This window comes from Anguilla anguilla, chromosome 1 (genome assembly GCF_013347855.1).
Source record: "Anguilla anguilla isolate fAngAng1 chromosome 1, fAngAng1.pri, whole genome shotgun sequence".
NCBI classification, from domain to species: Eukaryota; Metazoa; Chordata; class Actinopteri; order Anguilliformes; family Anguillidae; genus Anguilla; species Anguilla anguilla.
The window spans coordinates 60,150,604-60,177,657 of record NC_049201.1 but is presented as its reverse complement, the minus strand read 5'-3'; the positions used below and the strand labels follow the sequence as shown (position 1 = coordinate 60,177,657).

Sequence of the window (27,054 nt, the reverse complement as noted above, 5' to 3'; positions counted from 1 at the left end):
ACATCATAATATTTATGATTTGTAGGGTACATTAAATGTGTTACCTATGGTGTACAAATAATAAAAAGGGATAGGCCTAATACAAAATTAAACAAGCAATGAATGAACGAATGAATGAATGAATGAATGAATGAATGAATGAATGAATGAATGAATGAATGAATGAATGAATGAATGAATGAATGGCAGCACGATTTCCGTGTTGTGACTGGCGCACGTGGGGAAATAAAATATTGCTACTGAGTTGGCCTAGCACCAGACATAACTACCATATGGAATCTATTTTAAACATGCAAATAAGTGACCAACCGTTGTTAACAACGGTTAGACTGAAGACTTCAACTCCCAGAATTCGATAGTTCTCGAAAGGGACAGTGCAGGTTCAAATTAGGTGAGAGTGCGATTAACACCGCAGCCGACTAATCGTAAAACAGGCAACGTTGTGCGTTTTTAAGGTACTGTTTTGAGCATTGGCGCTTAGCTGGGAGTTCAATACGCCTATAGAAAACTGCCATCGTTGCACAGAGGATTAATGCATTTGAAAGAACATGAGCGACAGAGTCGAAAAAGGCCCCACCACTCGCAAAAGAAGAAGTTCAATCTCTGGAGCCGCCTTTGCTAACGCTACTTTGAAACAAGCAAATGGCAAATTCGCTGTCAGTAAAAATAATAAAGTATCAAATCTGAAGCAGGACGGGAACAGCAGTTCGAAGGAAAATGTATACGAATCGCCTGTTACTGCAGCAGAAGATAGAGGGAAAAATGAAATTCTGTACTTTGGTAAACTCAGGTAAGTTGTGACAAAATCGTCGTCTTGTTACCAGAGATAGACTAGATAGTTAACCAGGTTTATCATATGCAATGGCTAACTATATTAACCAGTGAAAGTTCAATTTGTCATGGCGATGGTGTAGCCTGTAACGCGAAATTGAATCTACATGAAGGGTCACTAGCGAGCGTTTGTTCAAGGAGGGGCCATGCCTGCTGTGTCAACTAGACTGGTCTACTGTAAATCTGAACAATCGCCTACTCCTAAGTAAACAAATTAAAATATTGTAGGCCTACTCCTACTATGTAGCCTAATGAACGTGTTAAGCTAACGAATCGAACCCAACTAATGTACAGTTTATTTCATGGGCAATGGGGAATTAATTTAAGTTTAGTGAAGTTTTGCTAACAAACTAAGTTACTAAAGAAATATTTGGATAAATCTTACTTTTGCTAACTGAATGACGTACAGATATGGTACTGTAATCGTTATTGTGGGATCAGATGCTTATTATTGTGGGATCAGATGCGTGGGAAAAATGAGCACCGGCGGGACATTGGAAAAACTTTTGTAACTTTAGTTAGGCTACTTTCTGATACAGTTCTGTGCCATTTAGCAGCTCAATAAAACGTAGCTAAATTAATTTGCAGCCCAATGCCCCTTTTTGGTTAACACGAAATCTTAGGACAGAAACTATCCTAAGATTTGTAGCCTACTTCTAAAAATTATGTTGAATATTTTTGGAAGTAGTACATTTTTATCAGCTGTATGGCGTAATAACAATCGTTGTTATAGTGCGAGACGTGGTTGCAGAACACGTTTTCCTTTTGTGTACTTTGTGTAAGAATTGCAATCTACTGTATTGCATTTGAGGAATTGAATATGCTGGTGTCACACATGTCCCATTTAACCTTTTATACGCCGTGGTGTTCCCTGACCCTGGTACGAAGAAGTCATTGTAGTTTTGAGGTTGACACGTATGGAAAGAACGATCCACTGCAGTATGCACTGCACATGCTTAGTTGATGTAATAAACATCTCTTTTCGCGTTAAAAATAAAAATAGAAAAATTATATATATATATATATATATATATATTATGTTTTTGATTGGATGAAGAATATCTACAGAAGTGTCTGAGGATTTGCAGACTCTACATTGGCAAGCATCAGATCAGGGCATTTGGTCATTTGTGGTCTAAAGCAAGAAAAATAGTCTACTCTTAAAGTAAGGTGTGCAGTTATATTATGCTTTCAGTGGCTGTGTAGCTTTTTTATAGCATTTACTTACAATTATAAACATTTAAATCCGTTTTTACCAGGCTGGTATTTCTTTCCTCTCTCAGTTCTCAAGCTGTGCAAGCTCTTCCCTCCCAATTAACTGCATCATGTTGGTGGTAAATGGTGAAGACCTTTATTTTACTTGAGATTCTGATTAGGAACACAAGGAGTTAGAAATTGTAAGATGTAGGCTACTCAGGGGCTTGGCCACACAATGCTTGAAACGTTTTTTATTAAAATCTATTCTAAAAGTAAGTGGTAGTCAGTGTCGTGGGGACAAGATTTTCAACGGGCCAGGTTTGTAATGTATTGTAATGTAGTGGTTTTTAGCTTTAAGTTTGAAGCTTTGAACTTTATTCCAATTTCACAACACCCCCATGATTTTTATGTGAGAGAGGTCCATTTACTGGGGATCCTTTGACCCTCTTCCGTGTTGCGAAACCTGTTCTCTGATAGGTGTGTCTGCCGTGCTGCTTACATAAGGTGGGGCCACAGATTAAATGGGAAACTGTGGATTGTCTGTGATCGCTGAAATATACAACTGTATCATTATCAGAGTCATTTTTCACATTGTATGTGTACAGCATATATGGGGCTGGAATTATTAATGGTCACAATTCATTTAGTTTAAGCTGAAACTGTTGCACAGTAGAATATTTTTATTCTATATTTTATGCATGCAACTTTAACAAGAGAAATGTTCACAGGTTACATTTTCACTTATATTGTATGATATCTCACCTGAAACACTTTGTGTTTATGTAAACTGTACACATTGTTTATTTCTTGTAATCGTGGTATTGGGATCCCAAAACAGAAATATTGTTTCAGAACCGCATGTTTCAATTACATGTGTTTTGAAAGTAGAAGTGGGTATTTTAAGTGAATTCAGTGCTTGATGACCCAAAAACAGATAAGTAGACAGAAATTTCTAAACAAGTTATGTTATGTTCAGCATTTGGTTATTGATTTGTAGCCTAATATGTTTCCATTACAACTTTCCCTCTGCATGTTACAGAAAGAATACTGCTTGAGGTGTTTTGGGTGCAGTAGTTGGGTAGGCTGCATATGTTTAATAAAACTTATCAAAAACGTCTTACTGTTAGTATTATGGTCACGCATACAGCACATACACATACCTTTCCAGCTTTGGGGTACTTTTCCTGTTTTTGAGTATGTATATCCAGAGGCAATGCCTCCCAAAGCTATAAAATTAGGTTCTTCCAGTGAAAGATTGGGGTGTAACAAAGGTGAATGAAGTCTTAGGCTATGCCATTTAAGTTCAATATTGAAGAAGCTGTCAGTTAGTTTGAAAACTTTTTCAGGGTTTTGATGTTTTGACGCGCTGAAACAAACACTGGTTTGGAAGTCCAGTTTTGAAAAGATATTTTATGATATTTTGCTGTGGGATGAATCTTGAGTTATTTATACCACCCAGTGTGCTTTGCTGTACACTTGTTTGGGGATACACTGGAACTCTGAAAGCCAGGGGATATAATTTCTGTACACTGTTTGTATGTTTGTACAGTGCCCCTCAAAAGTATGGTAACGGTAGAGTAAAATGTTATTTTTTGCTGCAAACTTAAGGCACCTGGATTTGAGATCAAAGATACGTATGAGGCAAGAGTACAGACAATAAGCTTTTGTTTCATGGTATTTACCTGCATTTTTTTCATTTTACAGAAAAGGCTGTTTTTTCTGTTGAGTCCCCCACCAATTCTAAGTTGGATTCACCTAAACATTTAAACAAAAATAGAGTAAATCATAAAAAGCTTATTTGGAGACTAAGATCTAGCACTCCTCAAGGTCCAGGCAACTGGATTCAAATTGTGGTTATATTCCCCAGAAGAGAGGATTGATTGTCTTCTTAATATTTATTTCAAGTTTTCAGCCCAATTATAGGTATTAAATTGTAATGAACACTGTTAGATTATTGTGACCTGTTCAGGGGACAAGGACAGGGTGGGCGTGTGTCCTGCACTCATTAACATTCATATCCGTAAGACACGTCATGTGTAAATCAGTCCTAGCTAGCTAGGTTAGAGCCGGTTAGAGCAGTAAACTTACACTACCAGACAAAATGAAAGAAATCAACATAAACTAGGCTTTACCATCATATAGTTAAACTTGAGGATAATTCAATGTGTAATAATGATGTAACGCTGAGCTACTGTGCACTAACATTAGACTCTATAGCAGGTCTCAAACTCCGGACATCTAAATAAAGAAAGTCTTTGATTCCGCATGTCTAAGCTTGAAAGCTATTTAATTTAAGCTAGCTAATGGTAGGTCTACTTACCGATCAACTACATTCGGTGACAAGGCCAAAAGGGGCACTGGAAATAGTAACGGTACAGGTTATTGTAATACTGCAGTGCTTGTGACTCCAGAAATAAAACTTATTTCTTATTGGTATCTTCATTTGTGTGAAAATAAAAAAGTGTATTGCTTTCTCCACTTCCAGAGATAGGACAATGCTTAGGCATTTTCAGCTTAGCTCGTCTTACCCATACAAAAGTGGCAAGAGCATCATTTACATATTACATGTAAAAAAAGATTTCACTGGACTCAAGGTTTTTGTTACGTAACTAACCCCCATTTAACGGCGCCCACTGAAAACCTGCCGTTTGACCAAGGGGGAACCCCAATGGCAATTTCGGCACAGGCTTTTATGGGGTTTTTTAGGACCTTTAAAGGGTAATGTCATGATAGTGAAGGAAATGGCGTGTCCACAACAATACATTATGTGCATGCGTCTATACATACATACATTCATACATACATACTAACAGCGTACTGAAAATGTATCTCCCAACTTTCAGTTCCAGTTTTCCCCAAACACACATACACTAGTTAGACCTGTTAAAAACAGCCTCCGGCTAATCCAGTTTTATTTACAGTAAAAAAAAAAGGCATGGCCTCTTCTCTGCTGATGTGCCTGTTTTTCGTATCAGCATTGTTGCAGCATGCAAATAGATTTTGACTGACAATGTCTGTAACTGTGGTTCTCTGAACAAGATTGAGCTTATGTATAACCTAATTAATATGCAAATTGACCATTTTATGTGTTCAAACACTGTTGGAACAGCACATTCTTTCACAGATAATTCATAATAGATTAAGTGTGAAGATGTCAAATACAGATCAGCGTTCGATGAACAGCTCAATCAAACCTAATTAACTGAGAGCTTAGTTTTCCCCCAGGACCAAGGGGGAAGAAGCACTGCCTTACAGAAATGTTCTGAAATCTTTTGCATAACTTAAGAATGTCTCTTCTGCACTGATGATTTATGTTCTCTTTGCTTCTGTGCAAATTTTTCTTCGCAGTTGCCACAAGCTGCAGGAATCCTTGCTCAGCTCTGCCAGTGGCTACAGCAATTACAGGGGAATCCTCAACTGGTGCGTTGTTATGCTGGTGAGTATCACCCTGCATCTATGTCACAGAGATGTATTAGGGGCTATTGCAGGGTGTTCAGCCAGGGCTCCAGAGAGCCACAGAGTCTTGTGCTTTTTCATTCAGGCACTTACCCACCTCATTCAACATGCATTTTAAGGGTGTTGTATAAATTGGCCCTTAAAAGGGTGACCACTCTTTTGTGACACTAGACCATTTCACTTGCTGAAGCATACTTGTATTTCCTACAGTTTTTTTCCTAAATGACGTACCAGCTCCATTAACTAGCTTAACAAAAGTTATCATTTATTTTTTAAAGTTTATTTAAATACTTATTAAAGTGATAGAAGGCAACTATAATGAGGTAACTGAGGTATGGTCCTAAGTACTGAAAGGAACACAGTAACCAGGATCAGTGGTGATTTTAATAAACAAAAAAAGCACAAGGACAAAGACAATATTAGGAACAAAAATAAACACGGGTAGGCTACAAAGGACTGGAACTAGACCAAACAGCAAGAAATCTGAGAGCCCGCATTTGCCAAACACAAGGCAGGAGATTCAAGCCTGAATGACAAACTAGCCACTTGGGACCTGTGTCATGAAAGTGCCTCGTCTTAGTCAAGTCAATTCCAGGTTAAGCTGGGTCAACAAATCCTGGGTCAACCACGGACAATGGGCATCATGACATTGGTTATGAACTTGCCCTGTCAACCCAGGATTTTCCAGTCAAACTATCTGCACGTTCACGTAAGGGGCAGTGTTTGTAACAAGCCAAAAGCTCAGAATCACGGAGAGGGGGAGAGTAATGTATTGCCTTATGTAAGCAATATTTTTTTGTAGGATTAGTGAGGGATGGGAAGGGGGATTAAGAATTGAGAATTTTCATTTTCGTTTGTCAGATCCTTTAACCTTTTTGTGTTTGAGTTATTTTGTGCTTTTCTCACAAGAAATCCTCACTAAAGGTGCAAGTGTTTTTATAAGGCCCTCTGGTTATTTTTTATTATCACTCAAGATAGCTAAAGTAAGGTTGCTATGAATTATTCATGAACCTTCCATACTCATCCTAAGAAAAGAAATACTTGCTGCCCGTAAAGCCCATTTTACAATCTGTGGACCGACATTGAGTATGGAAGAATCATCTGGTGATATTTCCAATTAAAATGCAAATCAGAAATTGCATTTCATTTTCATTCGACAATTTCAAATGGGAGAACTATGATGGAATTTCATTTATGTTGGCCTTGTGCCACGAGCAGTTCAAAGTTGATGACAATACCACCAAAAATGAGCAGTATTGTCTAGCGCTAAGCTAGTCTAGGTAGGTTTCCAAAAAGGCTATTTGGAGGATCCGAAAGAACATTTGGTAACCAAATGATTTTATGGGTTTTTACATTCTTGTCTAGAATAGTAAGGATATCTTATCAGGCCATTTTAATGCAAGATGCATTAAATTCAACAAGAATGTGACCTAGGTACAGTACAGCTAATACAGTATACCTGACCAGTAGATTATTATTATTATTATTATTATTATTATTAGTATTACTATTATTATTATTATTGTTAGTATTACATTTCTTCTGGACTTATCCACAAGTCATATTGGCCAAATTGAATACTCATTCTCTATATTAGGCACAATGTTTCTTAACCACTGAGTTCCTGTTCAATTTTCTTTTGAGTATTATATCCAAGAAAATATGCGTGCCAGCATAAAAAGGATGATGCAGTGTTTACATTGGATCTATGCATTTGAGACATTTGTAGTGCAGGAGCAACTTCCATTGAATGCTGGCAACCATATTTATGTGAATTGAGGCTTATTCATACCTGTGGGCCATGGAGACAGAGAAGGCAAAAATGAATGCTGCAGTTAAATAACTTGTGTTGAGAGCTGAGCTTTAAAAAAAACTGGTATGTTGGGTACGTGTTGGGTCAGGAATTGGGTCATTGAATGAATCCCAGCAATGTGAAGAACATCTCAGGTTGTAAGCACCCTTTCATTTCTGAGTTGGAGTATGTTTTGCTCATCGGACTGAACCCCACCCCCCATTGAGTATGATTATGTAATAATTTTAAACTGACAAAATTAACTTTGTTGGTGGTTTATAAACCAATAAAGTGATTGCAAATAATTTTATCAGTTTACTGGAACCAGCAGCACAGACACTGTATCTAATTGGCAGCGTGCTGCAGCTGACAGGGAGTACGCTCAGCCCCAGAGAAGCTGTGCTGCACAGCAGGGTGCAGGCTTCAGGAAGAGGGTTTAAATCATAAGGCAGCGTATAATGTCTTACTGCTGTGGGAACTCCCAAACGAACAGAGCACTCAAAGTGTGGTCAGACATACATAGATCAAAATAATCTTTGAAATTTAGAGATGTGAAAATGCATTGTCATTTCATTTGTAGTGTATTGAACATTTCTATCCTGTTAAGTTTTCTGTAATGTGAAAATAGTATCCAGCACATAATAAGAGCCTCTCTAACTAAATTCCTCAAGTGTGGTACCAGTACAGTTCAAAGAACATGATTTGCCACTTCATGACTGAGTGGGCAATGTGCTTTGAAATCTGGTTGTTTCCAAAATCACTGAAGCTATTTAATTTTTATTTGGTTATTGCTAGTATCAGCAAAACGCATTTTTATGTCTCCCACTCATAACATCTAACTTACTTCCTCATCCCTGGATGCTAATCGGCAAATTATCTCATTATCAGTTTGCTCTCCTCGGTTCTGCAGATATAATTGCCGTTTTACATAATCTCAGTGTTTTTTTGAGAAGCTGAGTAGTTGTCTGACGCTCGTGTGGCTGGAACAGTTGATAAAATATTTCAGGTGAGGCTTGTAGGTTATCACAGGTGCTTCTACAGTATCCCCAATTAATGGAATTATACTGGCTTTCAGCTGACTGAAATATTTTTGTAATTTGGGGTATTATCAGCATGGATGTTTGTTTTGTGGATTATTATGAATGTGGTAATGACCTTGCTTTGCAGTTATTCATTTAGCCTTTGAAGTTGGAATCTTCATCACAAAACAATAGGACATCCCAGTGTCCGTCATAATAAGAGCTGTGATTAAGTTTTATTTTCCCTTGAAGCAGAGGTTAGTTCAAAAATATTTTGATCATACTCAAGTAAATACGATGGAAGGCATTTAGCACAGTAGACTGAAATTACGAAGTATAATTACTGTATGTTTGTACTGTAGGAAACAAGGGTTTGGATATGTCTAAAAATAAACAACTTGCAATGGCAGGGCTCTGAATTCAAATTGAATCTGGAGCACTGCCAGCGCATAGCCTTCTTCAAAGACGCAGGGCATGAATTTTAATTTTTAAAAGCTGGTATTAATTCAGTCTTTAAAACAAGCTCATTTTGCCATCTGAATAGTTTTATTTTTTCACACTTTGTGAACTTTCATCAAATTTCCACAGAACATGGAGAATTCTTTGTGTGCCTTAATGAGAAATTACAAACCTAAGTGGAAAATTGCCAGTGCGAAAAGAGACAGAAAGAGAACAGACCCAAAAGCTACAGGAGACTATTATGCACTGTAGCGTTTCTTATTTTAGCTTCCAAGACCAAATCTATAATATATGCACAGTGACTGCATAGCCCCGACAATTAATTTAGACTCTTTGAGCAAACACAGCGTAAACAAAGGAAGGAATTCATATTAAAGCAGTAAATCTTTAATATTACTTGTTTTTCAAGTGAAGTATATTATTATGCAGTAAATCCATAATTGAGTCTACCTTCCACAAAGGGATTTGAATATAAACAGGTCCCCAGAGGGAGCTGTTACAGTATTCCTGCAGTACGGAAAACTGTTTCAGGGAATCAGCTGGGAAGAGACAGCTGATTGGCACCTAACGGAACAGACAAGGAGCCGTATTTACATACATTCAGGGGGGTGGATTGATGAGGATGAAGATTTACGAACAAAGCGTTTTCATTTGGAGCTTTCTTCACTGTTCAAAATCTCAGTTCAGCCCCCGACATAGGGTATTTTTCAAGAAATGCTTATTTGTGTACATGTAATCTGTAATATATTTTCCCTTATATTTACATTGAAAAGGTGAATGTGTGCTCAGATGGAATGGGTGTTAGCTATTTTTGTCTGATATTGTCTCCACTGGAGACACGGTTATCTGAAGTTATGTAAGGAAACCATCTGCTACAGAATGGCAATGCTGCCAGTGTAATGACTGGTGACATTAGTGCTTCACAAATTAAAAAAAAAATATATATATATATATTATGATAGAGATCCACGGATCAAAAATGTAGTATGGAAAAAGTAATGGGCAGAATATTGTCTGCAATGTGGTTCTTGTTCTACAATGACAATTTTTAAATATAATTTCTATTTAGTTATATTTAATGCTTCCTGAGTGGGAAAGTTCAGCTAAAGCCACAGTGTGGTGCCACATGGTGCAACATTGAATTCTGACCGTGCTGACAATGACTTGACCACAGGGAGGGATTGGGTCAGCAGGGTATGCCCCATCTCATCTAATGAAAGTGACGTCTCAGTCAGGCACCTGAGCTGTGCTGGAAGTTGGCCATTGCCGTCTAATGCAGTGTCTGCACTCTTCCACACTGGTGGAAAATGTTGCAGCTGTGGGATGGAGGTACAAATATAATGGGAAATTCCAGATTGGGATGAAACATAATATGAGTTAAAAGGGTGTAAGTGTTATTGTTAATTGTCATTTATTTAATTACTGTTGTTTATGATTTATACAAAAAAGTATTCACATTATTCTACCAGATCATCTTCTGTTACAGTAAGGCAGCTTGAAACAATAAAAAGTTGAAATTGTAGGTTGGACACTGCCACTGTATGCTTGAGCAAATGCTTAAGTACATATTTTTGAAACTTTGCAGAGTACAGTGTAATCGCAAAAATGCATTCACTGATAAAAGCTGGTAAATAATAGTGGAGTTTTGGTCATGAATGCCGATTTGTTGGGGCAATGTATTAAACTGTACTGTTGTCTCGTTTCCTCTCTGCCTTTCTGTAAAGGTGTGGGAATAGTCATTCAAAGAACAAGCTGTTTGATTGTTAATTTTGTGGAGTTTGACAACATTCTGATTACTTTCACTCAGAATGAGCTGCTGAATATTAGGGATACTTTGCCTAATGGTGTTCCAACTAAAATTCTATCCTCTTCAGACAGAATGTGAACAATGAACTAGCCAACTGCTAGACAAACTTCTAACCAGGAATTCACACCTTACATTCACTTAGCAGATGGTCTTATCCAGAGCAACTTTCAGAAGTGAAGAACATCAGTGTTGTTCTCAGGAATACAAAAGTGCAGTCCCACCAAGAAGGCCCATTTCTAATCAATAAATACAGCAATTTGTATTGTAAGAAGAGAAAATATTACTGGACAGATAACTTTACATATCTACACAATATCTTATAATATTATCCAAAAAAGAAATGGGGATAGCATGGGAGCCTGGGTGCATTCTGAAGAGGTGGGTCTTCGGTTACAGTAGTTAGTTAGTTGAGTCTTTATTATCCCCATGGGGCAATTTCTTCTGCAGCGTAGTATACGGTAAATTATAATGAATAACAACACAACTACAGATAAGATTTAAAAATAAATAAATAATAAAAACACGTTACTATAACTTATTAAAAAGCCATTGACATTTGGGATAAGAGTGTTTAGTCCTGTTTGTTTTTTTAATATAGGGAGCCTATATCTGCGCTCTGATACCTTATGGCTCGTATCGGGTACAACAGGGTGAGATATGTTTACGCTGATGATCCTGCTCGCTAATTTTACAATGTTGGCCAGTCTATTCCTGCACTTAAGCTTTAGGTTACCAAACCAGCAGATCATATTAAAGGTCAAAAGGGATTCAATAAAATACTTATAAAAGATTTGAAACCACCTTGAAACTTCGGAGTTTCCGAAGGAAGAACAAGCGCTGATTGGCCTTTCTGCAGGCAGCATACACATTGGCCTCAAAACTTAATTTGTTGTCAAGAAAAGTGCCAAGATATTTCAGTCTGCATTAGAAGATGGCCAGGGTTTCTGCTGTCCTTGTTTGCCTCAGAAAATGGAAAAGATGCTTATCATGCTGCTCCCCATGGCCCCCTGGGGAATTCTGACCATGTAATGGCTCACCTTATCCGCTCATACAAGCAGAAAATAAGAAACAGCCAAGCCTGAGAAAAAGATCCATGAGGAAATGGATCAGTGGGGCCGCAGAGGAGCATCAAGACTGCCTTGACTCCGCTGATTGGAATAAATTAAAGGAGGGTAATGCAAGCATGTCCGACGCAGACGCGTCTTAGTTTCCGTGAGGAAAGCGGCATGCCATCCAAAATGATTATCCAGTGTAACCGTGAAAAATCCTGCAGTTTGACAGAGAAAGGGCCTTTAAGAGAGAGAATAAGGGCAAAATACCAGCTGGACCACTGAATCTGCCTCACCCAAAGACAAAGTTTTTTTATTTCTGTACATTTTGACTTGTATGTTATTTCATTTTATGCATTATATTGCAAATTTGTGTTTATTTGATCTATGTCTGCTGTCAGAACCACACCAGGTCTTTTAGCTATATGTGATAAATGTGTATACTTTTTGAAAGTGATTAAAATCTAGACTACTGTGCTACCCCAATCATAATTTAGTGATCTCTCTGTTGCAGGTCTTGAGCAATGCACGTCTTTTCCTGGAAAACCTCTTGAAGTAAGTAAGCAGGATCCTCTTTGCTGGAACCTTGATGTTTCTTACAGGGCACCATGCAAGAATTGCAGAAGGAATGCAATATCACTGGCATTTAGCCTGCTATTTTATGAGTCCTCAGCCTGCATGTCAGCACCTGTCTCTGAGGGCTGTCCTGAAAAATGGAATACGATCATAGGCACTGACTTGGCATCAAGATTGGGAGGGCAAAAAAGAAAAAAAAACTTTTACGTTTGGAACAGCTAGATGTTTTGTTCAGTTGCATATTAGTGTTTCCCAATGAAATTATTTGAAAGGTTATCTGACTCTTTGCACTCCTCACTTGGCAACAGGGGATAAGATGTCCTGGAGAGGAAATAGCACTTCCTCTCTCGTATTTTGGAATGAATTACAACATCAGCATATTGTATGTTTTTTTAAAAACTTTTTTATATAGTTGTCAGTGGGTCTCCTTTGACAGGAAGAAGTGTAGACTCAGGCTTTAGGGAGCTCCCGTGAAGCTGAGACCATATGGTGTAATGCACACTTCACACTTGAACCCTGCTGCAGCTCCCAGATTCCTCCTGTCCGAGTAGTCCAAGTCTTAGTTTCCCCTCCTAAAGACACTGAATGTTTTCTTCTTCTTGTGACAGTTCCAGCCTTTAGTCACTTTTTAATGGGTGAATGAATTAACTAAATTGTCCTTCTTTTCCTGACCCATTTCCCATTAGTTATGGAATACTGGTGGACCCCATTCAAGTGATCTCACTATTCTGGCAGGACCCTTACAGTTGGCCATCAGCTTGCCTTGTCATTGGTACGTCAAGGGAGGGGCAGCTGTGCATTCCTTGTGACTGTTTACTTGCCTTTCAGCCTGTGCACCATGGACCAGAATGTTCTGTAGATATATATGAAAATTTTAACTTTCTGCAATACCTCTGGCCCACTTTATGGATCAGAGAGTGCATCCTCACATATGGACTTAGTAGGAAACAGCCTCACAGGTTGAAGCATCAGCGTTTTTGACTGTTCAGTTTTTTGTCAGGACAAGCTGTTTATGTTCAGTTGACCGTTTCGGAGCGTGAATGTGCCCTGATTGTTATAAGGGGAAAAATCTCAAACTTGCACTGCCATTGGATAACACTCGTGGTGTGTGTTAAAGGTTAGCATCTGGTTGAGTCTGGCAGGTGCCGTTTGTGCTGTGATGGAGCTGTTCCACAGGGGACAGGCGGTCCGAAACTCACATATGCTGTGCTAACAGGGGCTCGTCTCTGATTGGCCCCTAGCCAGTGGCAGCAGGTTTTATCTTCAGACAGGCAGCAGGTTGATAAAGTAAAGCCAGCTAACGCAACTCTGCAAAAAGGGGAAGAGAGCTTTCATTTTTTATTTAGTTGCATTAGATTGGCGGTTAATGGATTGGGCTCTGGACCTGAGGTCATATATTAATCCTGGATGGCCTAGTGCTGCATTACTTCTTATTGAAGCTGTTTACCTCCATTGCTCTTTAAAAAAACTCCATCTAAAATTCTAGTTATCTGTTGAAATTAACAAAGGATAGTCTGTTTATTTTGAGATTCATCGGAAAGAGAACTATAAGCTTCCCCATCTAGATGTAACTACTGAAGTCTGGTTTGATAATGATAGAGATGACATTCCCTTTATCAGTCACTATTCAACTACAGATGTAGTATTTTCATGGCTGTTGTTTTTTGCTGTGTCCAACCCTAATCTCTTCATGTGTTATTTTTCAGTCTCGAATGTGTTCATACTGGCCGCTCTGTACACAGAGAGAAGGCTGTCTGTGGTAAGTAACATGCTGTAATGTGTAGAATTGAAAGGCCCCTATCTGATAGTGATCTTATGTGGCAGTATAATGAATGCCACAGGCCAGTCTCTGACAGTCTGAGCAGTGTCTGACTAGTGTTCCTACTGCTGCTACAACTACGGCTCTTCCCAGGAAGTATAGCTCACGATCTGCCGGACCGCCCTAAAAATATTATATAAATATCTGTATTAATTGTTATAAAGAAAATAAAATGTATTCATGAAAATTTTACTAAGGTACACATGAGGTCAGATTCGACTATGGTAAACATGAGGTTCATGGAAGGTGCTTGTTTGAAGTAAGCTTGATATTAACAAAGTTTTCTGCTGAAAAGCCAGTATGTATTGAGGGTTAACTCCAGCAGTTGTGTTTGGTTCATCAAAGCATCAGTCAGCTGTCCTACTCTATTTATAAATGCCCTGTATGTCCAACTGAATGCTTCTTGGGTTTTATTTTATCAGCAAAACATGAGTTCACGTATTTCCTGTAGGCAGTGCTTTGGAGAGTAAGATTGTATTATCTAGTAGTACTAATTCACTCTGGGTAAGAGCATCTGCTAAATGCTCTTAAAGTACTGATTGTAACCTTGTGAATTTATCAATCTGGAAGTCTTATCCTGCTCTGTAACACCATATTTACTATATCAAGTAACTGGACTTTTAAATGTGCATTTTAAAGTATACAATTATATATATTTTTTCACGGTAGCACCCTGGTGCCTTTTGCAAAGTGATTCCTCTGACTGTTATGATAGTATGGGGATACTGATTGCCTGTGTTTTTGTGCAATAATATGAATATGACGGTCATGATTTTCGCTACAGGGCACCTTCAGTGAGCAATTTGGTACGACCGTTCACTGTGTCAACCTGACGACCATCCTGTGCTTCCCAATGATCACCATTCTGATGCTGGACTCTGTCACCCCGGGTGAGCCAGAACTCGAAAATCTCTCTGTCATCTTCTGCTGGCTACACATTGCATAAGATTTTCAGGAATGACATTCAAAGCATACATTACTCAGAATACAGAATAAGGCAACAGGTTAAATGAGTTAACTAACTACATTCATTATTAAATGTATACCTTTTCAGGTTGTTCATGTGCCTTTTGGAGGATTTAGGTGAATTATCCATGCTAGCCATGCTTGGACACTTTTTTTTCCAGGTAGTGAACTACACAGCCAAAATTCCAGGTACAAGCATACACTGAGATGACATCACTCACCAAGCATTCACCAAGGCTCTCATGACACATTCTGTTTGTGACCTGTGGCTCATATTGTCCAGAGGATTGAGAACCACAGCTGTAGACTATGGAACAAACAATGAGGGCTCAGCTTTACTCTTTGTAGCAAGTTTAAGTTGCTATGCATTATTGTTATTTAAAAGGATGTTGAAGGATCAGAGGTTGCGGCCAAATATTTTATTAACGTATTCAACCAAGACATTGCTAATCTTTTGCTTGCATCAGTATTCCAGTACTTAATTGACAAAAACGTTGGAAAAAAACTTGGCTTTATTCTTCCTCATCAATATTCATAAAGAAGAGTCTAAGAACCCAGCATGAAATAAGATTATCTATTTATATTATTTTGTTCCTGCCTGCAAGTGTGAGCGAATGTAGATCTCTTTGCAGGGAGTCATTGAAAACAGAAAGAACTGTAGTGCTTGGAGAGAAAGTGGAATTTGAGTATTTGAATATTCAGTCTTGGCAGCAATAGAATATGAGTGTGTTTCAGAATTCTAAATGCACATCCCCAGAAAAAGGTTAATCTTAGGTCATGTACAGCAATGGAGGCTTTGTTGAGCTGGAGAGAGCCAATGAAAGAAAGGGGAATTGTCAAGTGCTGAGCAGCAGAAGATCATCTGTGTCTCTCCTGTGGTGCCTTCAACAATGCAAATGTTTGCAAGCCTTTGTTAAGTGATTCAGACTTTTTTCCCCTCTGAAATGCGGTAGGGACTTCAGAGTTGGCCAGAATGAAGGAGCTATGAGCAGACCCAGGAATTGATAATTGGGGAATAGATATGTTTTTGTGGGATTTTGAATCCCAAACCACCTGCACATAATCCTTGGCAGTATTATGGTTTTCTAAAGCTATGCTGTGACCATATAAATCAACTCAAACTTAAATTGTATAGCACATTCCCTTGAACTTGGCATTGCCATGTGGTTTTGTATCTTTGCAAATGGTACATATAGCAGAACTTCCTGTCGTCTATCAACATACTGCCTATTTGCTAAATTTTAAGTGGTGAAGACATGAAGCAATGTCTGTAACTGCTCCATGAAATTAACACAGCAGATATTCTGCAACAAATGTTGAAATTATCTGAACTCTTGCATTAGCACAACTCATGCAATACTGACGACGTGAGAGTTTGGTTCCTTGTCCCATATACCATTCCAGCTAACTCACACAGTGCACTTTAATGCAGTGGCAAGTTAGCACCTAACTGCATCGGCGATGAATGGTTATTACAGTAGTCATAAGATGTGTGTTTGAACATTCCCATAGTCAGTCATGGTCATTATTAGTTCTTGATGTGACACATTAGGAGGTTTTTAAACATTTTGCAGAAACTATGTTCTGTAAGTTTTGTACACACTGACTTACAATGGAGGTGGCCTACTGAGGGGGCAGGCCCCAATCCTATCGCAGTACTGTACTTACTACAGCAAACTTCCCGAAATCACTGTACTTTTCTGAGCCATGTCTGTGCTCGCTTCTTCCTCATCTGTCATCGCGGTGGGCGGCGACAGAGCCGCGCCATCTGTCCGCTGTGCCACACGCAGGGGCCTCTGTTTAGACATCAAGGTCAGGGGGAGAGCACCACGGCTGCCGGGCCTGGCACCGGTGCCTGTCCATGCCTCTCCGTGGCGATGCCATCCATCAGAGCCTCCTGCAGGCACCAAGTCCATATTCCATATGGGTGCTATTGATAAAGCAGCGGTACTTCATTACAGCCAACTGAGTGGCGTGCCAACTTTCCCCCCTTTACTCAGTGCCATTTTTTTATTGGTTGTGCTTGTTTGTTTTTATACTTTCACATTTCCTTTTTTCAAAAAGAGGGGAAGTTGGCAGAAATTGAAATATCCAGGGTGCTTAAGTTTTATTTCTTTTTCCAAACGGAAACCGTGTTTGAGCATTTACTGTTGACATGCCAAGATGTGGAATACATTTTGATGTTTCAATTTGCTGTAGATTGTTAATGTTTAAATTTATGTATTTAATTTTATTATTGTTGCTAACAATAATTGGATAAAATGATAATATATTAGTTTAATATTATTATATGTATTAATAATAATAAGTAGAAGACGAAAAATGTCTATATTGCACCTTTCCATATTTCAAAGGCACTAGTAGTTTCTCACTGTACATTGAGTTTAATACAGATGCCATAAAATTTTAATTTAGATTGATCTACCACTATTTGAAGTCAAAATGTTCCCAACTAAATTTACATTGCTACATACAGGTTATAACTTTTTTTTGGCAGCAAGTGTGTTTATTACAATTGTAGTGTGCAGTAAGTTAAGCAGGATTTATTTTGATGCATACAGTGGGTGCAGCATGATTGTGGTTTGTGCTGATGAAGATTCAGTCATTTATTAACATATTATATTAGCATAGTTCTATTTACCCTTGAACAAATTTGACACACCTGTCCATTAACCTTGATTAGTGATTCAGTGAGTTATACCAGGTCTCCCTGCATAACTAGTTACTCTTATTCAATTAAGCTTGGTGACTGTGTGTATTAGGGCCTGAACATGAATAGATATGAGCGAAGGAACGCCGTGTGTTTCTGTTAGGACAAGCTAAGGTATTTACACGAACTCCTTTCTAAAGTAGAGAAAACAGCCAATACATTAGAATTGATCTCAGCTGTAATGAGCAGCAGGCAGAACCAGAGTTGAAAGAAATCTGCCGATTATAATTGCATATTTTAATTAGACCATTTTTCCTCCATGTCTGCAGTTGGTGGAGCCTTTGCTCTGGGTGTGTACACCATCCTCTTCCTGAAGCTGTATTCCTACAAAGATGTGAACAAGTGGTGCAGAGGAATTCAGCATGCGAAAGCTCGCACTCTTTCCAGATCCATTTCATGTAAGAGCTCCTTCATGGTACAGTCCACCATGCTGCTGTGGTCAGTTTGCATTATCAGTGAACAGCATTTTAGATCTGCCAATCGTTTGGTGCTTTGCCTTTTCAATGAATATACTTAAGGGTCATTTTCTGATTGGAATGCAACAAATGTGAATTTATTGGTGATCTACTACTACTACTGGACACATTCATTATGATAGGATTTTAAAATGGACAAATTGTGAATTATGCTAACATGTGAAACACGTTAATTTCATTAAAGAATATTTATGTAAAACTAACAATAGCCTGCTGAAACATTAAGCACTTTCATGCAGTGAGCTCCATAATTATTGGGACAGACATATTTTTTTATTGATTTAGCTCTGTACTACACAATTTTAGATTTGTGAGCAAACAGTTCACATGTGGTTAAACTGAACATTCTCAGCTTTTATTAAAGGATATTTTATACACTTTGGTTTCACAATGTAGAAAGTACAGCAGTTTTATATATAGCCCCCCATTTCAGGGCACCATAATGTTTGGGACATATTGATGTTATGTAAATGAAAGTGGTCATGTTTAGTATTTTGCTGCATATTCTTTACCTGTAATAACTGCTTGAAGTCTGTGGCCCATAGAAATCACCAGGTGCTGAGTATCTTCTCTGGTGATGCTCTGTTAGGTCTGTACTAGCCATCTTCAGCTTTTGCTTGTTCTGGGGGCTAGTTGCATTGAGTTTTGTCTTCTGTATATGAAACACATGTTCAGTTGAATTCAGTTCAAGTGAATGACTTGATACAAGTGAATTTTGGTCTCATCTGTCCAAATCAAGAAAAAAAGTATGCCTTTTCCCGATCATCATGGAGCTCACATTATGTAAATGCATTGAATTAACTCTTCTTTACCAAGTTTTCCTGCATAGGATGCAAGCACTTAAAAGTGAACCCATTTTCTTGTTCTCTGAATCATAGTATTGCAGCCAGAAATTTATATGAGGGTACCTGTCTTTGCTGCCGCCCTCTTTAGTTTGGAAAAGCTCAATATAATGGTTTAGTCATTGTTTCTTATTTCTAATTTCCAGACAAATGGATAGGATGTTGAGCCCTGGATAAGGGTGCATTAAGCAAATGGATGATACACTGTAATAGCAACTCTGCTAGAAAGGTCTGTGTGTTTAATGAAACTGACACCGGCCTGTCTGCACTGCCCACAGTAATGGAGAAATAAAGACCATAATGGTGTTTATGACAAATTTCTGAGACCTCGGCTTGACTGGATTGCATTTGTTTAGTGACGTTGGACACCTGCTGGCTTGAGCAGGAAAGTAAAATGTTTGTTCCTGGGTATTTGTGGTTTTACCTGTTTGTGGGTTATATGATCTTATCCTCCCATATACTCACACACACACACTCACGCGCACATCGATTCTAGATGTAAATATACACTGCACTGCCACCTGCTGTTATAAAGAGGAACCACATTTTGTAGTTTGGGAACTATTTGGGCCAAAGAGACGGACTTTCAGTGTAGATACATCCCCACGTTTTAACCGACAGTTGGGTGAAGGTTTTCTTTGTGTAATGGATGGGGCTTAGGTGACATAATCCTTGATCAGGTGTTGTAGTTCGGAGCATACCCAGATTACTCCTCACAAAATCTTCTCCCACAGGCCCCGCAGTTCAGAGGTCAAGTAGAGGGGAACGACAAGACAAGGTGTCTTACCCTGGGAACCTCACTCTCAGGGGTGAGTACCACATGCCGTTTCAGGAGCTCCCAATCCCTACCATCTCTTCTGCAGGTCATCTTTACCTCCTTCCCCATGTCTGTCTGCTTCATTCCAGATTTGTACTACTTTGCCTTTGCCCCGACACTCTGCTACGAGTTGAACTTCCCCCGATCTCCACGGATACGCAAGAGCTTCCTGCTCAGAAGGCTTTTTGAGATGGTGAGTTAAGCAAAAGGACATAAGGACTGTGATTGTGAGACGTACCACAAATAGAACAGTTCTTGCCACCATTAAAATAACTACCGCAGGGATGTGTATGGAAAGTAACCACTATGTAACACCTCCAAACAAGAAGAGTTTCTCCCAGAATACAGCACATAACCATATCCACAATTCCGTTAACTATATTTTATTTTTTGTCTGTAAACGGCATATTCCGCTGTAAAACTACCTCAAATTTCTACAGAAGAAAGTTTGAATAAAACAATATATTACTGTCAGTAAATAGCTCTTATACAAAAGTGCAGACAGGAAATACATTGAACCTTGTTTTGTGAAGTGTCTTCAGTACAAGGCTTGAGCAGTTTTAATAATACTTTTTTTGTTAGCATATAATTATGGCCACCAGTTTGTCTCCAGGTATCTCGCATTTACTTCAGTATTCTGCCAAAAGGAGGTTGATGGCCTTTTTGCTGAGCCACATTTCAAACAATTATCCTCATTGACCTATCACAGTCATCTCAATTGGTAAAGTAATTACCACCAATTAAGTATGTTGTAGACAATGATTGACAGTGATGTTTACAAGCAATATTCATGTTGAGTGTCAAGTGTCATTCTTTATGACCACAGACATGCAGCAGTATTTTGAAATGTTGTACGGGGTTTGTTAGTTTTTGTTTGAAGCAGAGGGAAATACTTTAAAAATTAAAACAGTTATATAAGATTGAACTTGCACAGAAATACTGAAATAAATAGTATTAATAATAAAATAGTTTGCTGCAGAGGTATATTTGAAAAATTACAAATGAAATAACATATTCTTTTGTCAGCTGTCTAGATTTATTGTAGGTTTTGTGGATTCTGACGTCACAACATTAAAACCGCCAGGTCATGTAGACCACTCTTGCCATTTTCAGCAGGTAATGAGTGCTGTGTGTCTGGAGTCCCTACCCCTGAACAATGCCTTGAGCTCTGTCTGCACAGTGGTGTCTCCATTTCCACAAATCTGGGACAAAACTGATGCAATTTGAATGAAACTATCTCATCTGGTTCAACATGATTTAAGGGGAGATTTATAACAGCCTTTCTCTGTAATCATGGTCCTAATATTATGCTTCACCTAGTGCATTTTTCTGACCTGAACAATATTTTAAAACTTTACCAGATGAAGACTTTTGCACTCGTTCCTTCAATGCAGCATGCATTTGACATTCCCTCCGAGTTCACTTTCCTTCCTTTCACTCTCCCTGTATTAGGTGATCTAATTATAATTTATAAATGTCTGTTAGAATTTATACTTATGACATTTATGTCATAATTGGCTACGGAGTTGTATAATTAGCCACTTGACTGTGCCATTGAGCGCCTACAGAGACCCTGAGACGATAATATCATGCCATGTGCTCAAGACAAACCAGTGGCCCTGCATGTAATGGACTACGTTCATGGACATAAAAGAAATAACCACATGAAAATGTTATGGATTCTATTTTTAGAAATAGAAAAGAAAGAACAAAGCTAAATAAACCGAAATGTGCATGTGATTAATATTTCGAAATATTGTATCATTTTAAATACAAATAACCAAATATGGAAAATGCGACCATTATGATGTAATATTGAGTTAATGCTGTAGAAGTTGCTTTAATTTACACTTTTGAAAAGGAAAACGTAAGTATTCAAACGGTGCATCTGTAAAGGTTCATATGCATTGGTGAATTGCAAAAGGAAAAAAACCTTGGTGCTACTGACGACTCAAGTAGTATTTCATATAGAAGCATAATTCAAATACATTTTTAAGAATAGCGATTGAAATCGTTTTTTGTTGTGCTTTTTGTTATTGTTATTTGAGTGTTATTTCCATGTGTAGATTGTCCTGGAACTTTAATCCTAAGGACATGACCCCTACTGAAGAACTTCTACATACACAAATAGAACTTCTACATAGACAGATTTCAAATCTGTTTTATGTGATTGAAATTCAACCCCATCAGTGACCCCCAGTTTGACCCCTCCCATACATGTTGGTTTATTTCAGGACTGATGACTGAAATATGTTAAATTGTTTTCTATTTCAGCTATTCTTCATGCAGTTATTGGTTGGATTAATACAGCAGGTACATAATATTTTCTTATGTGATTGTTTTACTGTGCGTTAGCATTTCAGGTAATGACATGCCATTTTGTTTGACACAGGATGGTCTGTCTTTGAATGTCAGATTCATCCCTGTTATATTTCTTCCAGTGGATGGTGCCCTCCATTCAGAATTCAATGAAGCCATTCCAGGTAAGCTACAGCATTTTTGTCACTGTGACATGTACTGTTTTACTTTACGTTCATGTGCAGTTACACTGTTTCTTTTATCTTCTTTGCTTCTAGGATATGGACTTTTCCAGAATGATTGAACGGCTCTTAAAACTTGCTGTAAGTATATTTAACCGTCTCTACACTGTTGAGCCCTACTTATACATCTACAGTCTAATGCATTAAGATTTTTATTCCCTCCTCCCCCTCTTCCTCCCAACAGGTGCCCAATCACTTCATCTGGCTCATCTTTTTCTATTGGTTTTTTCACTCATCCATGAACTTTGTAGCTGAGCTCATGCAGTTTGGAGACAGGGAGTTCTACAGGGACTGGTGGTAGGTGGAAGTCCTTTCTTCTTGTCTATATAAAAAAATGAGGAATGTACTTCAAAGAAATTACGCAGGATTGTTCTTTCTGAAAAACTGAAGCTCAAAGAAAGTGCATGGTTAGAAATTACTGTTAATTCACTAGGCTTTATCGGGTTAGCTGCATTGAGATGGTGTGTTGTTTTGGCCAGCCAGATAAGCATATTTTGTTTTCAAATATTTCATTATTATTTTTTCCTAACACATCTTTAACTAGACTAAGTTCCTCTTGGATATGAACCCCAAGTTACCCTCTGAACGTGGTCATTTTCTTTGCAGTAGTACAAAGCTTAAGCCCTGACAGAGGTTTGATCTTTAATCAAGAAAATGAGCCCAAATTCAGACTCTACCACATCTCTGGAGAGTTCAGTATGTGCTCGTCTTTTTTTTCCTTGAGGTGCTTTGGGGTGTTACTATTGGATTCTAAAGAACATCCAAGATTCCATCACTTTCTTATCTGTACTAGACTTTCTTTGATATTTGTTCATGAGAAGTAGAGTATAAGAATTTTAGAGAGGAAATAGTTAGTAAATGATTTACAAGGTTAAATAAGGACAGAAGCTGGAAGCGTGACTTCAAAACTGGATTATGAGAGAAAATCTATGAGTGACCCAAGCCCTCCCTTCCAGTAAAATCCACTGCAGGCGGCGTGCAAAAAACATAGGGGAGTAAATCGGGGGGATTTGCCACAGCATGCTCCTCCTGTCGCTGTGATAAGCTCGACTTTTTCAAAGCTTCATCTAAGAATAATATCCAGACAGAATTCCCAGTTTCCAGGCTGCATTTCGTGTGCGGAATTGTGTCTAGGAAAGAAGTTGAGTTTTAGAAGTGAGCGTCTTTATTGTGGCGCAACAGAATATTTTCTTTTTTCAGTCAAATGTGATTTATTTAAGAGTCTCGGCGTTAAGAACGGCCCCATCCAAGCAAGGAAGAAATCTATCTCCTTTGTTGAAGAACTCCCTACTCAACAACTTCAGATCACATACTGGGACTGCATTTTAACAAGGAGAAAGTAGTGGGTGGTAATCAGGACAATACCTGGTGGTGTGATGTTTGCTATACTCATGAATAATCCAACTTATAATTACTTTTTTTTTTTTTTTTCAAACTGTCCTAACACTGTTGGGGGGGGGGGGGGGGGGCAGCTTTTTGAATTGTAAGCAAAATTCTTTTGTCAGCTCCTTTAATGATGATAGCTCATAGTCTGCCTTCTGTGTTAGCAGTGAGCTTCAATGCAGTCCAGCGTACTCCATCCATCTGCCACAAACGAACAGTAAACACCCGCTCCCACTAATATAGTCCAGCATTATCTGTGCAATAAATCCTTCCCTGACTGCTTTTGTCTTGGCAGTGCAGGGGAAGCCATTTCTGCTGTAAGTTTGTGGTAGATAATTGGCCTGGAATGGAACTGATAAGGAAACTACATTAAAAGGCATTAGGCGTGACAGGATTCTAGAGGAACTCTGCAGCGCAACACCGCGCGCATTTAAATTTTTGATTAGGATTTATGGCATGGTCTGGTTTATCTCTTTAAGGTCTGTCGGCTTTGACAAGGCACAAAAAAAGTGTGTGGTCTTTCGGTCACGCAAGAGCCTGATGCTGCTTCTTTTTTTAATCAGCCTGTACTTCTGAAACCTCATGCAGGTTATCTATTTTTATTTCATATCCGCGCGCAGCAAGAGTGAGGATTGCCTAGGTTTACACCATATCCAGTCACAGTAAGAGGGAGAGGGTGGACTAGTTTTACATAAAATCTGCACACAGTAATAAGGGACCCTTTTGCAGGAACTCGGAGACAGTCACGTACTTCTGGCAGAACTGGAACATCCCAGTGCACAAGTGGTGCCTTCGGTGAGTGAGCAGCCTTGAGCAGCCTTGGCCAGCCTGCCTGGGCCCCTCAGCCCCAGAGCAAACTCTCTCAATGTGTTTATTCATTCAGTTCTCTTTCACCATCTTTGCTACTCAGACATAAGTTCACTGATGTATTTCAGGGAAAATGAACTGACCAAAGCAGTGTACAGCATTCCATTTGTGAGTTTTTATACCATAACCACTTGTTTTGGGGGTTTTTGTGGGATATTTTCTCTCCGAAGTCACTTCTACAAGCCAATGCTGAAGAGAGGAGTCAGCAAGTTGATGGGGCAGGCAGCTGTGTTCCTGGTTTCAGCATTTTTCCATGAGGTGAGCTATCAGTGACAGCCTATAGTTGGTTTTCCCCCTTAAAATATATATTTTTGCATTTTGTCCACATTAAAAAGTAGTTTTTTTATCTTTAAGATTTTGTTTTTACGGTGCTTACTGGACATAAAGTTTCCAGTTTGATCCTTTTGTGGAAAATTGGTACATACTTTTAATCACTGCACTTTTCTTCAGTATATGTCCGACTTTATAAAGGAAAGTAATATAACAGAAAGCTGTGATGAACAGTTGATCATCCAGCAGCTGTTCATTCTGACATTAACCTTCAGAGAACATGGGCACATCCCAACTGCGCTCTGACATGCTGAGAGTAATGACGCCCGAGAGACACATGACCCTTGTTGAGAGTGGGCTGTCAGTTGTCTGCTACCCAGGAGAATGTATTATTTACACTGACAAAGTCACCCGCCACAAGCGCGACAAACTTTATTTGCAGTTCCTCTTCAGTATCTCTGCCTGTTGGGAGTTACCTACAGTATATGTGTACAACAAATAAAATGCTGAATTTTGTGGTTGATTTCAGTACCTGGTCAGTGTTCCACTGAAGATGTTCCGGCTGTGGGCGTTCATGGGCATGATGGCTCAGGTCAGAATGAAAGAATTCAATGATACCCTCTTGCCTATTTTTTTTTTTTTCCCCTTTGTATTGCATTCACCCTCTTAACTGTCATTGCAGCTTCCTCTGGCCTGGTTCGTGGGCCGATTTCTCAGGGGTACCTATGGCAATGCAGCAGTGTGGATCTCACTCATCATTGGTCAGCCCATTGCAGTACTTATGTATGTCCACGACTACTATGTTCTCAACTTTGGTGAAACAGGAGCAGCCTAAATGCTAGTCCCGTCCATGGTACCCTACTTTTTTAAACAATGGGAATATGAGCACAAATTTACATTGAGATTTATTCTGTGTAAAAAAAAAGAAAAGAAAAAAAAAACATTTTATACAGTAAATATTTGTGGTTTGATTAAACAGAAAATATTTTTGTAATGTTAAAACATTTTCTTGTTAAATAGGCTTTAAAGAAATAAGGCATTCAAAAATAGAATTGTAACTGCATATATTTGTATTGTATCTAAAGTGGTCATATCACCTTCTTCCTTTAAACTTTGCACTGAATTTTTGTAGAGATTGTACCATCCAACAGTACTGCAGTTAGTCTGAAACACTCTCCAAAGAATAGATTTGCCTTCCTCATTCCTCTTGTCTGTACTTTTCTGTGGTATTGGAAGATCAAATGCATTAATTGCTTATTGATACATAATAGACTTTTGTGAACTGTTCAAGAAATATTTTTGACTGAGCACATTAGCTGATAATATTTAAACTGCTCAAGATTCATCCATCTGTCAATTAACAAATTTGTCCAACTGAAAATAAAACTCATGTATAGCGTCCATATTTATGCTCCTGGTGCTCCATTTTTGCACTACAGCGGCCCTGAAAATGTGTGGTAGTAGTAATAAATACACACACACACACACACACACACACAAAAACAGTCATAGGCTAAACCTTAAGTTTTCCAAAATTAACCGTTTGGAACATCATTAAAAAGAAAGAATGCACCGGTGAGCTCAGTAATCACTAAGGGCCTATGTCCCAAACATTATGGAGATCACGGTACATAAATTCATTTATTTAATACTTCTTTACAAGGTTTTGCTGCGTAGGATGCTAGGACTTAATGTTTGTCCCAAACATTATGAAGCTCATTGTGTATATATAAACACACACAAAATTTAACTTCTTGCCAATGAACTGTTTAAAATATATTTTTAGGTTGGCAACATTCCAGTGTAGTGAAATTGTGTCTGCAATTCTGTAATTTAATTTGTATAACATACAATGTGTATAGTTTGCTGAAAGAGAAGACATAATATCAGCACTTTCATATAGCAATAAAATGTGATGTATCATCTGGGAGGACTTGTGCTCCTAGCAGTATTGTTCTGTTATTTCCATTCTCTGATAAGAGACTGCAGTTTATATACTCATTTATTCCCCCCCGACTCCTAGCATTGATTTTGCCTGTTTTTGCGCTGCAAATAAAAACAATGTGTGTCCAAATGTTTTTAGGGGTCACTCGTTTGACTCATGTTTAATTCTGATCTGTGGATCTTTTTGAATCTGTAATCTATGTAGTGTGCTGTACTGTATGTCCTTCAAGACAT

The 27,054-nt window shown here is 38.5% G+C and overlaps 1 protein-coding gene across 1 annotated transcript; it reads left to right on the top strand.

Annotated features, from left to right (window-relative positions):
- The first annotated feature begins 342 nt into the window (after nt 1-342).
- Nucleotides 343-26,954, top strand: LOC118237490 (diacylglycerol O-acyltransferase 1-like). Its single transcript, XM_035436239.1, has 17 exons — nt 343-790; nt 5,377-5,464; nt 12,125-12,165; nt 12,873-12,958; nt 13,893-13,945; nt 14,790-14,895; nt 17,951-18,079; nt 19,734-19,808; nt 19,906-20,009; nt 22,091-22,129; nt 22,258-22,299; nt 22,393-22,437; nt 22,541-22,653; nt 24,469-24,534; nt 24,777-24,864; nt 25,406-25,468; nt 25,559-26,954. Exons 1-17 carry the CDS (start codon nt 549-551, stop codon nt 25,709-25,711), a joined length of 1,533 nt encoding a protein of 510 aa, XP_035292130.1. The 5' UTR covers nt 343-548; the 3' UTR covers nt 25,712-26,954.
- Nucleotides 26,955-27,054: the final 100 nt, after the last annotated feature.

Bases quoted from the DNA above. Each gene is read 5' to 3' on its own strand.
- LOC118237490 (XM_035436239.1), top strand. From the start codon at position 549: ATGAGCGACAGAGTCGAAAAAGGCCCCACCACTCGCAAAAGAAGAAGT. The intron at 5,465-12,124 runs GTGAGTATCACC...TCTCTGTTGCAG, and splicing joins ACTGGTGCGTTGTTATGCTG to GTCTTGAGCAATGCACGTCT. The intron at 12,166-12,872 runs GTAAGTAAGCAG...ATTTCCCATTAG, and splicing joins TTCCTGGAAAACCTCTTGAA to TTATGGAATACTGGTGGACC.